This window comes from Embiotoca jacksoni, unplaced genomic scaffold, assembly GCF_022577435.1.
Source record: "Embiotoca jacksoni isolate LCO1_2020_lvr unplaced genomic scaffold, fEmbJac1.0.p SCAF_8, whole genome shotgun sequence".
Taxonomy (NCBI): Eukaryota; Metazoa; Chordata; class Actinopteri; family Embiotocidae; genus Embiotoca; species Embiotoca jacksoni.
In genome coordinates, this window is record NW_027185436.1 from 8,752,610 (window position 1) to 8,769,125 (window position 16,516).

Below are 16,516 nucleotides of genomic sequence, written 5' to 3' on the forward strand. Positions count from 1 at the left end.
CTAAGTAGAGCTTATTTATTGTAAATGCAGTGGCTGACTTACATTCATGAAATGTAATGCTGTGTAAAAGTTATGTTTCAAAGTGAAAGATCTATATTCATTTAATTACAAATACTCAAATATCTCTTGACCACAAGTGAATCCTGACTAAAACACAGTTATAGTGTTCTCTCTAGGAACATAGACAGAGGGAGCAACTTACATATTATTCAAGCTTTTGAATCCAGTGGATTTTAATGAAAGTAATGGGAATATATGAGGAGCTATTCTTGCTCACTTAATTGTATTCTACTGTTAATCATATAGTAGGTTTTTCTTGGTATAACTATCCAATTTGAGCCAAGTTGTTTAACATCAGTTTTTTTGGGACAATCTACTATATAACAAGATTCCAAAGTGTTTACGATGCTCAATTAGATTTCCATTTAGGATTGGGAACATCAAAGTGTCTCAAGTTTCAAGAGAGGGTGTCATCAGCATAAAAAAAAAAAAGAGTATTACAGTGCTAAGTCAGAAAATACTAAATATTTATGTAGTGTATATGGCAGTTTGCCTAATACTGACAGACTCCTCTATAAACCATCTTAGGACTTAAGTAAAAACCATGGGCAACAAATATTTTAGCCTCTACCCAACAGATATGATTTGCAGCCGGTATCAAAAGCCAACAGCAGCAGTTGCAGCATATTACAATAGGGGCAGTAAAAGAAAGAGGGTGTCAAATTTATTTTTATCTTGATTTACTTGAAGAAATTTACTTTCTTTAAGGTAAAATTCCCACTTGACCTTGCTGCCTTGCAATAGTCCCATGGGCCCATTACAAGTACTGGTGCATATAATAAAGTACAGTAATAAAAGAACTAAAAAATGAATGACTCATTCCCTCTGATGTAAATGTTGGCTCCATAAAACCACTCATAATGCCAGAGCTAATAAATATGTCCCATGTAGTTTACCTTCTTGTCAACCCCACCGATGAAATCAGTAGAGACAATAACTGTCTCTGGCATTTGTCCAATCATCTCTGAACAGGCAGTCATTGTTTTCCTCTTGCTTTATACACACATTAATTTAATTCAGCAAGTACTAATTTAAAGCGATAATAGAGTCATTAAAAAGGTTAGCTGGCTCAAAGGATGTGTCGTTCACTTGCTTTTTTCAGATTTTGTCTAGATCAGCAATCATGCAGATCAAAACACCGTTATATTTTATTGTCAAAGTGTCCATTCCACTGTTTCTTTGTCTGCAGGTGTGTGACACCTGGTAATGTTAGCAGATGTTGTCCAAAGTCATCAGTCACCGAGGTAATTTATCTGAGCCGACAAAATCTGCTAATCTAGACATAGACAAGAGGAATGCCGATGAAACAAAAGGGTAGTCATTATTTCTGACAGACAGGTAGCTTAGCAAAAAAGTTTTCAACAATATGGTGACTGACAAAGGTACACAGGTGACCTCAGTTGGGGGACAAACATCAAACAGAAAAAGCCAGACATCTGAATGGAGCACAAAGAGTGTCCGAAAAACACCTGTTTATATGGCAGACCTTATCAGGCTGTGCAGAGCTGATATTTCTCACCGCCCCGGCTGTGAGCTGCCTTTCCGTTTCCATTATCTGCCAGCCCCAAATACCAACAGTACCCTGAACTTGTCTCCTTTGCCATCAGCAGAGTGAATATTGGAGGTGATGGTAGTGGCTGATATACAAAATTATATTAGCTAGCATCTGCTGCTATGGCAGCTCGTGGAGTTGACTCTGCCAAACTTGTATGGAAAAGAAAAAAGAGGGATCATTGACAGTGAGATCAAGTGAAGGGAGTGACTGTCTGAAAATAGCCTAGTGTTTAATACTGCAGCTGCTTTCACTGTACAGCTTCATTCACACAATGATGAAGACACTGGCCAACTCTACTTTTAGGATGGTGGTATTAGTATGAGGACAACAGTAGATACTTTGGAAAACATCACTCTAATATACCTTACAAACAGGGAAACGGGGATTTTTGGTTCCTGGGCATTTTTTCTTTGTTTTTTTTAGTACCTGGAACTATTTAATCTAAAAGGGCAAATATCTGCCACTGAAGGGAGTTCCGGCTCAGTATGGTTAGATTTCAGTTCTACTCAGCTCATGTGAGTACTACAACAGTAGGACTCTACACTGACCTATTTCCAAAGGAGCACAAGTGCTCCTCTATAACCAAAAAAAAAAACAAGGAGTACATGAAGAAATGTAAGAGCACAGTGAAAAATATTAAAGTAGCACAATTTGTTTTTTCAAAAGATCAGAGTATAAAACTTCAACAGCTGTTAACGCAGGATGCCGGGCTGGGAAACAACAGTGACAGATCACCATCACATGTAAGCTAGTAAAATATCAGTGGAGGCAAACATGGTTTGATTTGAAAGGAGTTGGAGAAGGGTGGGATTACTTAATCACTTTTGTAAATCTTTATTGCTTGTTTTTTTATGTTCATATCTAGCAGTGTATCTAGAGTCTTTAATCTGTTCTCTCTAACTATTACGCAGATTCCCATTCCTTGAGTCCAGCTCATACTCTTAAATGATTGTGAGCATAAGTTGTACTTCCGTTTTCTCATACCTGTGAAGAGACATGAATTAAAAACCAAGCCCCTCAAGATGACTCCATCGGAACTTTTAATTCTACACCTAGATTATGCCATGAGACCTCGACTTTGGGCATCATAAAATATATTTGACTTTTAAGTACGTGCCTTCTGCATGCCTTAGATGAAGCACCGGTAACTGCGTTTGTTTACTGAAGGGGGAAGCGTTGAATCAGAGATTCAGGACAGAGAAAGAGACGAGTACTCACAGCATTCCAAGAACTGTTTTAGCCTTTCAAACACTGCATTCAGGAAACCCTGAAAAGGAAGAGATGAAGAGAGGGTGAGATAAAGTTGAATCTCTTCAACATTCCTGCAGTTGAATCACTCATGATTGCTTAATAAGTATTGCCCAGAAGCTGATATACTAACAAGGGAATATCTTTCGTATTTGACTGTTGTGTATGAGCAAGAGTGCGTGGGTACACTCGCCTCTGTACTCAGGAGTATAAATAAAAGTGTCAGCTACCCAGAATGAAACAGAATAAATTTTCTGTAGCTTGGTGTAGTAGCAGTTTAGCATGGGAAATTAGATGATAGATGGAGATGCAAGCTGTTTAGTTCTGCATTAATGTTCAGCCATGAGGTCAACAGAAGTGTCATTAATCACACATTCAGCCACCGCAGCCCAGCCAGCAACTAAAGCTCCTAACAGAGCTAGTAAAGGAAAGAGTGGGATCACGAGAGGAGCACAGCGGAGACGGTGGGAGATTACAGTTCACAGCAGACATTTGTAAAGCTGTGGTGGGACTTCAAAAAAGAGGCTGATCTAAGGTGGATAAAATTAAAGATGAGAAAAGAGATACTTAAATAGAGCATGCAGGAATTTCAAAATGCAGAAGGGAGTGCAAAATACAGATATTCAAGTGACTCAGTTGTGACAGAACAAAAGGTTTGACAATTTAAGTGGAAAATAATTAAATAGGCTAACTGTGAAGAATACACGAGGATGAAGTGAAAAGTAAACAAATGTCAATAAAATGAACTGGGATGGTAAAAAAAAAAAAAAAGATGGAATATTTCAGACTGGGTTTTGGGCATCAAAGGGGGCATGGAAGCAGTGCTGTGAGAAGTAGTTTGTTAAGGCAGAAGAATGTCAATCAAAAAGCCACATGTGATCAAAGAAAAGAGCAATGGGTGGCAATTCAAGGCTAAAATTTAGCAAATGTTTCAATTGTGTGTGGTCAATTATATGTGCACAGCCCTGGGTGTAGAAAGCTGCAGTATATTGTTCCTTAAAATGGCTCGACTGAATGAGCCATTTTTTTGTTTTTTTTTGGTAGTCACACAAGGATGGTTGTTAACTCCGAGATGGTACTTACTTACATACTGAGAAGCAACAGTGATTTCCAAAGTGAGTTTTGTTTCTGATGAAGATCTACTGAGCTGTCCATTTTAGCCTCCCACCCACACTGCTTATTTGACAATTAAGCCAGGAAGGTAAAAAAAAAAAAGTAAATTGCAAAATAAGTTTTCAAATTCATCACTGAGGCAGGCTGTGTAAAAACTGACAATGTTCTTCATTCTTTAGAGTCAGTATTTTCCAACTCGCTTCAGTTCTCCAGCAATGGTGCCACTAAGATCAGAAAATGAACCTAATCCATCCAGAATGCTCATGTCATGCGTGAGGAGACCCACTGTACAACAGTTTTTACAGGCGATGCAAAAGTGAGTGCCATAAACTATTACCACGGGGCTAAGACACACCAAGCAGAGTATGAGCAAGCAGTGCCAAACAAAAGCAGATGGCTGCACTGCTTGTGTTGAGGGAAAGTTGAATTTGAACACGCTGCACCATAAAACCAAAACCAGACACATACATTATGTGCATGTGCGAGAGGAAATAACTAGTAAGTAGTCTTTGTATTCCAACGATCACCACAGAAAAGAGACAAACAAAACTAAGGAGCCAAACATTTTCATTCCACTGTGAATGTGTGAGTCTTTACACATGCTTGGATTACAACCTGAGAAAATGTTGTATCAAAAACCGGCACTAACAAGGACAAACTGGTGTTGTATAGACCAGTACCCAAAAAATATTAACAGACTAACAAAAACGTTAATATATTTTCCAGTTCAAACAGGATAAGACTAGATAGAAACAAAACAGCAAAACAAACAAAACTACATGTGGTGACAGTGTGCATAGATGAGTAACGCTGCACTCGACACCTGAAGTATCGTATGAGCTGAATTAAAGCATATAGATAAAAATGGACACAGTGTACAAAAAAAAAAAAAAAAAAAAAAAAAAAAAAAAACTGGAAACATTTATAGATGTTCATATAGTGCCAAATCATAATTTGTATCATCCCAAAGCACTTCACATAGTTGGGTCAAGTATTTTTGAGAGAAAACCAGCAATAACCTCATGAGTAATCACTCCAACAGAACCAGAAAGGGAAATCTGTTTGTCTGGACTATTTCAATTGTAATTTGTGAATAACTCTGCACCATTTTAATCTTGTGTTTTAAGATTACAAATTTACAGAATTGCACTATATTACATGATGATTAAAGTTACTTTAATTGTGTGGTTTAACACTGAAATGATTTATCAACGGACAGAAAATGATTCAGTCTTGATAATCAATTAATGAATCTTGACAATAAATTAATGAATGTTGATAATAAATTAATTAAGTCATTCATATCTATCGCATATATCTTAATTAAAACTGAATATTTTGTAGATTTAGATTTATGATCAGACAAAGAAAGACATCCGAATGTATCACCTTAAGGTCTGGGAAATGCTGATGGGCATGTTTGCCATTTTCTGACAATTTGCAGTCCAAAAAACGAATTTATTAAGCAATACATAATAGTTGCATCCCTAATATGTCATTTCACCACAAAAAAATATATATTAAATCCAAAATGTGGTTGTTGTTAACATCTTCCCATTAACTTCCAATATGATTCCTACATTTAGGAAGTGCTCAAATTCCCAACAAAATGTGTTGAGGGCCAAAGTAAACACAAACAACAAACACAGTGGTTAATAACAGCAATGACCTATTCACAAAAAATAGCCGTTATACATTATGCATAATTATCTGACGTGACAGACTTATTACTGAAAATTACTGTTAAAGTTCAGGTTGACTGTGCTGAGCAAACATGACATTTGTTCACAGGAAATATTTTAAATGGATTTATTCACTTTTCGTCAGGGGGCTAAATTCCTTTATTGGTATGTAACCTGCAGACTCCTTTTCTAAAGTCACTGTGTGCAATACATCCTTAAAATTGAATTAAAAATTAAACAATGTTATATGAATTAACAGTTGTTGTTTTTTTAGCATCAAACCCGTGACGAGCAAAATGAGAGATGATAAGTCATCAAAACATGGACGACCTAATCAATAAGTCAGATAATAAGAGTGTGACATATCCTTAAACCATCACAAAAAATATTATAAAAATTGCTGGTGACCTTTTATCGGTTCAGAAACATGTGAACTTAAGAGAAATAGTCAAAATGAGGATTCCTTTTAACAGGATAAAGAGGGCTAACGTGGCAGTGTATTCAACAATCTTCAGGAGTATTGTTAATTTGAGCAAATTCAACCATTGCATTTCATTCATTGAGATACTTTATTCCTGTCTAACTCATCTCACTTGTCTGTTCACAATACTAAAAGAAACTCGTTTTTTTTTCTCTACTAGGTCTTAAAAACGTAGCATTCAGACACGTGCGGGTTGAAATGTGAAGTCAGTGTATTTGTATATACAAACGTGCGTTCACACAATGAAAGGAAGAACAAAAAAATGTGCTTAACCTGCAGTTTTAGAACCTCACACAACAGGAGCAAAAATGAGTGTCAGCAGTAAAGTGAGAGAAACACTGAGACAGTCCGATATAAGCGTGGAGCCGGATGAAGGCACATGATGGCATTATTTGTTTCTGTGAGCAAACTCAACACATTGTTAGAATATAAGATAGTATGAGGAATAGCCAGGATCTGGCATTTGTGAAAGCAGTTAGGCTCACACTTAGAAAGTGGCCCTGTAAACTCACAATCAGACTAAATAACACAAAGGATGAAAAATGGGAACAACAAGTTAAAGTAATAAGTTGTGAGTGTGAGGAAAATAATAGCATAAGAATTTAAACATGAAATATTAACTTCAAAAACTTACAATGAGCTAGAATTACCAACTGCAGCTGAAGGCAAATGACATTTTAATGAGTATTTCATACAACCCTCAGCCTGCGAGCTAAAGAGTTGCCTCATTTGTGGAATAACGGAGCGTAGGATATAGATGGCAAGGACGTTTTATGACCGAAAACATTTACCCTATCAACAGAGAGAGCGAAAAAAAAGAGCAAATAAAGCCATAAAAGAAGATTATAATAGAAACATTACAATAGAAACACAAAGACTAAAAGAGAGCGAGAGAGAGACAGCACAGCAGCAGACTTAGGCTTCTAATATTACTGACTTCACGCAATATAAAGACTAAAAGTGACTCTTCAATATTTGTCTAGATTTTATGATTTACAAAAAAAAAAAAAAAATCACTTAAATCCACTTCATTACGACACCTGATTGCACTGATTTTTCAAGCTGGTACTTCTTTGGTAGATGCACTGTATGATTTAGATTTTTTTTTTGCAACCAGGCTTACTCTATAACTGGTTTTCTTTTTGTACAACAAAATGGTACCATTTCTTTCAGGACTGCATTTTTTTTTACAGTTCTGAAGTCTTTGAGTCTTGCAGATATCGAGACATTTTTTAATTAAAAGTTATTTTATGGTTGTTTTATTTGCGTATACAGTATTTCACTTGACAGTGAAATTTAACCAGCAATTAGCTTAACTGCATGCTAAGTAGTACCTGAGAGCTTGAAAGCCTGAAACCATTACCCCTAAAGCAGTGAATTAAAGCATTTGCTTTTATTCAAGTGAATGAATGGGCAACGGGGTGACAGTCCTTTCTACTTCCAGTATCAAACCATACCCTGGAGATTTCTCAGTTTAAAAAGCACAAGCCAAAAAGATGTTTCCTAAAATAAAAAGTCAGCTGTACTTTTCAAAAGCTTTTTTTTTAAAAACACTTACTCACCAGTAACAGTTTTCAACAATTATGCTCTCAAACTTTTACTGGTATTCTTTCACCAAACAGGAAGTAGACAGAATCTAGAGCTGCAGTTCAAAGGACCACGGAATTTTGTAAAAAGGATTCCATTAACTTTGAGCCATGGGGAAACCAAAGCCCTATCCAGGCAACAGCCTGAAGATTTTTCTAAACCAGATTTAAACTAAATTGAATGAACAGTTTCAGGGAGTTGGACTTTCTTCCCACTAAGAGTGGGAGAAGAGCTCACACAGAACTTCTGACTCTTTGAACTGAGACAAGGCTTAAGGCACTTTCAATCATCACGGCCATCCATATTTTTGCATGCTGCGATTGGAGTCATTTTCAACTCAAAGCACAAACAGAGAAATATCAGCTTCTCCAAAATATGAGCGCTTCTATGGCACACCCAGCTGAAATAACTCAAAGCTCACCATCACTTCCATATTCTGTTGTGGCTCTTGAAATCCATGGACTGTCAACTTGCGAAGCACTGAGAGGGGCAGATAGAAAAAATTTAAATTAGTATGCTGGTTTGCCGCTAACTGCAAATTAACTACAAAGTCCGCTCTCATAATTAGTGTTTCACATAGGAACGGCACACATGAATGTTCCCATAAATTCACAACTTACCCGCTTAATTACATTTTTGGCATTAGGTAGAATTATGTGATGAATATAACCTTATGAACTACGCAGTCAGTCATTTAAGACCATGATTTACATACCATTTTGTATTAACAGATCCCCGCAGCTCTTTGCATGCGAATGCAATTTCTTGTGAGCTTACGGGAATGTCTGAGTTATGCGTGTGTGCAAATGTTGTTACCTTTAAGGGAGAGCAGTGTCCTCTCCAATGAGCTGAGGGCTGCAGCCTCATCTCTGGCGTAGATCTGCTGGAGGAAACAGTCGGTGTGATGGCTCCACAGGGAGCATGCGAAGCTGTAAATGCCTGACGCCAGCTGCCAACATACACAGGAGTACAAACATGTCAGTCACGAACAGACAACGTTATTCAGGACCTGAACAGGCATTTGAGGTCATTCACAAATGTATCAGCACACCACGTTTATACGCATGGAAAAAGCACCTATAACTTCAGACACTCGCAGACGCTGATGTTGATGCAAATATGAAAGCACTTTAACATAATACACTAAAACAAACAGGGAGCAGAGAGGGACATCCGAGTCAGGTCTAATCCAGCTCTTAATGGACTTCCATTCACAGTCACTGCCATAACATCATTTGGGCCCAAACCAATCATGTTTTTGTTTTTTTTCTTCATGACGGCATTCTCTTGTCGAAGCAAAATAAGAACATCAAAGGAAGACAAAAATACTCTCAGTTCCATCAAGGCAAAGTCTATAGTCCAGCCCAGTAGCTTAGAAAATATAACAAATCTGCTATGGCAAAATAATGAGCTTTAATTTACGCTTCAGTGGTGTTTTTATAAAAAGTAACAGAACAAAATCTGAATAACTATTCAAACATCGTGACTCAATACGAAGGCATTTCAGTATTTTGGTCCTGAAGGAAAACAACACGCCCAGATATCCTGTTAAATGTGACGAAGGCTTACAACTTGATGAAGGTAAAAGAATGATAACACCACGTCTCAAACAAAGCAACTGATCATCTCTTTGTCAGAGGAACTCTGCGCTGTGGAAGAGTCAAGTCAGAAAAATGCGAGAAGCGGTGGTTAAGTTGGAAACGTGTGCCTGCTGAAAGAGAAATCCCTACTTTGACAGCACAGCATTGGCTTTGATATATTCTTTACAGAAAATGCAAGATTGGCAAGTTTCTTATTTGGACAGATTTCTCTGGAGCTTGCCACTTTCCATTCCCCAGATCCCAGACTAATCCAACGCATGGAACCTAAAAGTGATGAGCCAAGTTCAGCAAACAATCTCATATTCTTTACTTGGCTTCCTCACTCTTGGTGTTGTGTTTTCACTCGTCTGTCTTAAAGTGTTTTATCGGATCCAAGTTCTGCATTCTGGTCAGAAACAGCTCTGACTGCGCAACAAGATATGTCTGCAAATTATATAATTTTCCAAATCCTACAAGCCCTTACAAAAATGTCTTTGCATTTTAACCACCCAGTGATCCTGAACAAGATGTACTCTGTCTACCGGTGAAACTTCTGGTTTAGTTGTCCTCCCTCCGTTTCCTCCACCGTCAGACAAAAGTTCAGCTCCTTATCCATCATTGTGACTCACACCTGTCCCGTGTGTGCAGGACAACAGTATTTACATTGTCCATTTCTGACCTGCAAAACAACTGAAAAGCCTTTATGCAGTGCCACAAGTCTGCCATTTGTCAAATTTATGAATTAACTTTCACTTTACTGATAATCCTCTCATACCACACTTGCAAACTTAACAGAGTTATAACATAATCCAATGAAATGAACATATTATTTCAATATATAATGAATGGAGTCCCACTGTCTTTTAATGGTGAAACAAATGGGTCAAATTATAATCATCATCCAACCAAACTGCAGTAAGCAACACATTTCTTTGTATGACTTCATAAAACAACATTGTCAGAGTATTCAGAAACCTGTTTAAGAAAGCTGAAACAGAGTACATGGACATCTTCACAGTAAATTCCCCTACTTTCCCCTACCAACCGAAAAGTAACCAAATAAATGGGGCTGATTGGTTTTATCTAAGAAAAATGAAAATGTATAAGAGTCGTGAACCAGCTACAGTGCCAAGATACGACATTGGACAATTCTGAACTTCAACATAAGACACAACATAGAAAGGTCATACTGCACAACAAGTCCCCCTGGAAATACCATCTTGTACATTCAATGAGCATTGAAGTGTTTATTCCAATTAGAAAAGTGATGAACCAACCAATGTTATCTGCTGTTTGCCAGCAAGAATAAAAGAGATAATCACACAAGCGTATGACAGAGTAACATTAAAAAGACTTCATCAGCATGGCTAAAAGTGAGGCTTTTCAAAGTTTGGTTTAATTCTTTGAGGCCCACTAAAATCTCTATTATGATCTGTCATCATAATCAGCAGCATTGACTGCAAAGAGGAGAGAACTGGGGGAAAAAAAAAATTCTTGAAAACAAAACTACTACTCAAACAAACTAATGGGGTTCCATGACAACAGATTACATCGCCATAACAAACAACTTCATAACAGACAGCTTCAATCCATTCTAATGATAACCACGCTGTTAGAAGCCATTGGTTATTTACATAGCTGCCGACCGGTGATTTGGGAAACATCTGAATTCCAAATAATGATTTTGGGGAATTTTTGCCGAATTATTCGAGAGAATTGCAACACATTTAAGAATCAACTATTTTTCTGTGTGTTTGAAAGGCTCTGCAGTTGCAAGACGTATGCGTGTATGTATGTCACTGATTTCTTTTCAAACACAGATAAAGACAACAGAGAGAAAAACGTCAATAAAAGCAAACGATTTCCACCATCTGCAAGCTGATTCCCTATTCAAGCTGACACCAAAGCCACCCAAGAACAGTGCAGTTCATTTCATTTGACAATCTGTTAATGATTACCCATCTTGTAGGATATCGCCCCTCTATTGCTATTCAGAAGGACAAAGACAAAGCCATATCATACATACAAACAATCCTCAAGCTCAGGTCTTCTAACCAGAGGCTTGAGAGCTTGTAGATTCAGCACAATATCTTAGCACTGTCCTTCAGACAGGCTTTCTTGACATCACTACTTCCTCTATCTGCCGATCTAATGGAGAGGCATGGTCTTGAACAACATTTTCTCTTCCACCTCATCACCCTCTGTATTGTGTTGCCTGAGGCTCTCTCGTAGCGGTTTGTCCCAAGGGGCCATCTTCCTGATATTTTCATGGATGGTCCTTGTTTCATCCTGGATAGTGGCTCTAAAACTCACTATTCCTCATCCTCCCACTTTTCGTAGGTCAGTAGATTTAGTTCATTTAAACATCAGATTGGGAACAAATTTGATCTCGGCTACATTGGCCGTGGCATGATTGTTCCTCTTTTTCACCCTAACAATCTAGGGGTGGCTCAGAGTGGTGCGGTAGTTCTGTGGACGGATATATCTTCTTGATGAAAGAGGACAGTGGAGAAAGTACTGTCTGGTTGGAGCTGACAAAAGGGCTACAGTAACTCAGATAACCACTCTTGACAACAGTGGTGAGCAGAAAAATGCCTCAGAATGCACAACATGTCCAAGCTTGGGTCCCAACAACAGCAGAAGACCATGCCGGGTTCCACTTCTGTCAGCCAAGAACAGATTTGTAAGGCTGCAGCGAGCGCAGGCTCACCAAAACAAGGCAGTGAAGACTAGAAAAATGTAGCCCTGCCTGGTCTGATCAATCTTAATTTCTGTTGAATGATGGTGGGCCAAGAGTTTGGCATCAACAGCAGGGATCAGTAGACTCAACCTGCCTTGTGTTAACACTCCAGGCTGCTGGTGTAGTAATATTGTTTAGGTCTTCATACTAATGGTCATTGTGTTAATGCCTCAACCAGTCAAACTGGTTTTATGAAAATGAAAGTAAATTCAGTGGACTTCTATGTCCTCCTTAGTCACCAGATCTGATACTAGTAGATCACCTTGGGGATGTTTTGGGTAGAAACGAAGATTCGCAGTATTCAGCTGACAAATCAGCAAGAAGCATGTGCATATCATGTCAACATGGAGTAGAATCTCAAAGGAATGTTTTAAACATCTTGAGGAATCGATAGGGTTGGGGGGGGGTTCCTCAACCTCAGGGTCCTCAACATTAAGGCCTAGGAGTTTGAGTATCTTCTCTTGTCCCGTAACTGCATTATTCTTGATGGAGACCACAGATATTGCACCTTGGGTCCTGTCAGATGTGATAAGACTCCTGACTGGTACGGATCTGGTGCTTATGGCCTGTCAACCTGCCATGGTTGGGACCTCAGCACTGTCCTTCTCTAGCCACGGGTAAGATTTCTTGACATCAGCCCTTTCATCTATGGAGGGACTTTATCTTTCATAAAAGATTCTCTTCCTCCCCACCACCGTCTGTTCTCTGCAGCCTGAGGCACTCAATTAGCAGTTAATCCCGGGGGTGCCAGCTACCTGATGTATTCATGGATGCTGCTGGTTTTATCCCAGAGAGTGTCTCTGACACTCTCCCTCCGTCTTTGCTTGCTCGTAGAGTCTTCAGGTAATGGACTTTGGGGGGGAACCCTCCATTCATTGTGAGTTTTCCTGTCAAAGCTAGCATTACTTTGCTAAATTCATTTCTGTCTAAATAAAAATAAGTGAAAGCCACTATGAAGCTACACTTTGTTCCAAAGTCACACAGTTTTCTCGGGTAATTCAGTCAACATAATCAGGTGTGGGATTTGTGGCGGTGAACCGAGTGTTCTCACAAGGCAGAGATAGTATTGACAGATGTGGATGATGAATAACAAACACTGAAAATACATATAGCTCCAGAAACTGATGTCACTGAAGTGTCCAAATTCTTGAATATGTCCTGTGATCGGACTTCACATTAGAAAACGCTTTAACTCGAGGGGTGAATCATACTACGGAATTGAAATTTAAATGTGGCACACTGGCCACTGAGCCAGCTGTATTTTTTAAACGGATGAGGGAGAACTGCAGGGTCCTTTCAGTGTCAAAGTAATCAGGGCATCCTTTAAAAACTGCCATGTTTAATGGGGCTCAGACTGCCTTTGATTTTCGTATTGCCTTAGGACATAAATCTTGCCACAGAGGATGCTTCTGCTTGACATCCAACTATGTGGTCTCAGTCAGCACTTCTCATGTCCACTGGTCTGCTGCTTTCACTGTTTTTCTCCCTCTATCTTCATTGTTGGTCTGTTTGATAATCTCATTCCCTGAAACCTCTTTTCAATTGTTTTTATTTTTAGTTACTTTCTTTAAAAAATTAAAAAAAAATTAAAAAAACATTTGATCTAGTTAATTCCTGTTGTAAATAAACTCTCACAAGCACTTCTCCCTCAATCTTACTCATAAAAACACACAATAAGCAAGAAAAACAATTCTCCTACCAACCAAGCCACTCGTGCTTGAATCACACAGTAAAACATACTCGCACAGAAAATGTGGTTGCTGGAAGTTTGACATTTCTCTTACATCAGCTAAACAGCATCTCCTACAGACAAAATTTGAAACTGAAAATAATGCAACTCTCAAGATTATCTTACTATTCATCTATTCATTTTCAAATGTTTTGCAGTAAAAACAGAAGAAAAAGGTACATGACAGAGTCAGAGGGCAGGGCACATAGAAAGAAAGAAAATGGCAAACAACAAAAGCAGCAGAGTTCAGGAGACAGAGTTCAAGTTTTGTTTTTCTTAACTTGTTCACCTAAAGTAACCTCATATTCGAGGGTACACAGCTACTGCATCAAGTGAAGAGAACAAATAAAGCCATAGAAGGATAGAGAGTGACCCACAAGCTACAGAGACTAACTGAGAAATAGCTAGCGGTTGGTGCGAGACCGGATCGCCCAGAGAGGCACGCTCTGCACTTCATGCTGCGATAATTTGTTGCGAAGTGTACACTGCCGTGATTGGTTGTCCCACAGTCAATCAACTGGGCCCTCACCCCAACACTCCCACAACATAACAACCAGTAACAGGAAGAGCATCTCTCCCGCTGATCCAACCCAGCACCGGCCGTGGCTAACACTGTGAACTTACATCCTGGAAAAGCCGCCTGTCCTGCGCCAGACGTTTCGATGCGAGGGTTTTGGTGACATGGTAGAAGGTTAGCAGCGCTCTGTGCTGCTGCAGGCCATCCTGACCCTTCACGGACTCGAGCAGAATTGGGATGAGCTCCGGCCATTGCCTGGGGCAGTCCAGACGGGCCACCTTGGCTATCAGTACTGCGATCTGAGTTGCTATCTGTTGGAAAAACAGAGAGAAAACGATGACCAGAGGCAAAGCATAAACACAGCAGAAGGTGGTTATGCAAAAGCAAACTTGATGGGAATTTGACTGTATCAAAAACATCTCAAATCTCTTACACTTCCATCTTTTTCTCTTTAAAATGAGTAATGTGGACAAATACATTTAACATGAGAACTATCATAAAAAGCAAAGAATATATACTATGCTGCATGTCTCCTCCGTTACAGAGGAATCAGCCCCATGAATTAAGTTCATATTTAAAATCAGTGGCTCATGTGACCTTGTCAAAGCTTCACTTGTCTTAATATTTCATGGCACACCAGCTGAGCAATTACAATTAAAGTCTGCCCATTTCTTCAAAAGACTTGAAGTAAGACATCCAATCATTACAGATAAATGTGAGGTCAAATGTCCAGATTGTAAAAGACACTTCATGCCTCAGCACTCAGTGGGCAGAAATGATGGAAGCTCCTGCTACTAATTCAACACACCAAAAATATTTGTTTTTTCATATTATGAATCTGCTCAGTTTGATTTCATACATCAAAGATCTTGTCAAAAAGTAACTTTCCAAAGTTCTATAGTAAACATAGGATTAGCAAAAACATCCAGCTGAATCAATAGATGCAGTTTATTTGTAGCCATGTGCTGGAGAAAAGTCAAAGGTTTGATGAAGGTGTTGATTTAAGTCTATGGTGCTTTTGGAGGCTGCAGTTATGTTTAACTGCATCGTGGTATATTGTTATTATTATAGTGTTTCCAATATATTGTGCACCCAATTTCCCGTATATAGGTAGTAAAGTGAATATTTGGTCAGACCTAATATTTTTTGTGATGGAAGTTTTATCGATTTAGCTCCCGAATAAATTATTCAAGCCATTTCGAACCCATTATTGTTTTCCAATAGTACAAAAAAATGGGTTAGAAGGAATAGAAATGTTGCCTGTTGAACAACTTCAACGGTCTCATTTAGCTAAGCAATAAATAATCAATGAGCACGGAAATGTAATTTTCAACTACCAGTAAGTCATTTGGTTTTCTAAGAAAGCCAAGCGAGGTCACATTTACTTGGATTATAGAATTTATAAATGTAAACTGACCACAAAACAATGGAGCACTCACTCTCACGTGCACGAACACACACAACCCCTCGTTGAGATCTGATTCGACAAGGAAAAGTTGTGACTGGTGAGACATAGTGTTTAAATGGCATTCATTGCTTTCCATATGGACCCTATCAGTCCTGACATTAGAGAGCTGTCCCTCAGGGACGTACAACCTGCAGAAATCAGGATGGATGGCCACTTTCCAAGCCCCCTCAGACAGATGTATTACACAAACCTGGATTCCCGAGTTATTTGTTTGATGCAGGATTACCGCGAGAGCAAAAAAAAATGGCTCATCAAAAAACACCCCGACAATTGAATGAAGTCTCGATATGCACAATTATATTTTGTATTTCATCATTCTTTCAAATCTCATGTTATGGAACATTTCCTTACGGCAGACTGTAACATGTCGCACAATGGTGTGATGCATTTAGTCAGTTTCCTTGTACATTATATGTTTTTTGTATACAGTAATCTTAATCAAAATCCATTTCGTTGTAATCAATACATGATGAACGGGGCACCTTTCCCCACTAACCTGATTGACAGGCTCATTGAAGTTTGTGATGAGTCCAGCGCGCAATGACGTCTTCTCCTCCTCTGATAACGCACTGTGAACAAACCAATCAGAAGATGTTCAGAGGAGGTAAGGAGGCCAGGAGAGGTCAAAAGATGAAAGAGAGCGGTACAAATGTTACTTGAAGACAAAGAGACACACTATGAAACAAAGGATGATGCCGCTCAGGAACCTCCTTTAACTGAATAGATTATGGACCAAACATTATTGGTGCTAATGGA

At 38.7% G+C, this 16,516-nt stretch overlaps 1 protein-coding gene across 2 annotated transcripts in view; it reads right to left on the reverse strand.

Moving 5' to 3' along the window:
- Window positions 1–16,516, reverse strand: part of ipo11 (importin 11) — a 112,203-nt gene that overhangs the window by 86,837 nt on the left and 8,850 nt on the right. For both annotated transcript variants that reach the window (XR_011179768.1, XM_069178508.1), the window contains exons 4-8: window positions 16,257–16,329; window positions 14,400–14,603; window positions 8,543–8,675; window positions 8,148–8,206; window positions 2,834–2,882 (exon numbers count right to left, since the gene is read on the reverse strand). Coding sequence is in view for 1 of the 2 variants with exons in the window: in XM_069178508.1 (XP_069034609.1) it covers window positions 2,834–2,882; window positions 8,148–8,206; window positions 8,543–8,675; window positions 14,400–14,603; window positions 16,257–16,329 (518 nt within the window). In the remaining variant the exon portion in view is untranslated. The remainder of the gene's footprint in view (window positions 1–2,833; window positions 2,883–8,147; window positions 8,207–8,542; window positions 8,676–14,399; window positions 14,604–16,256; window positions 16,330–16,516) is intronic.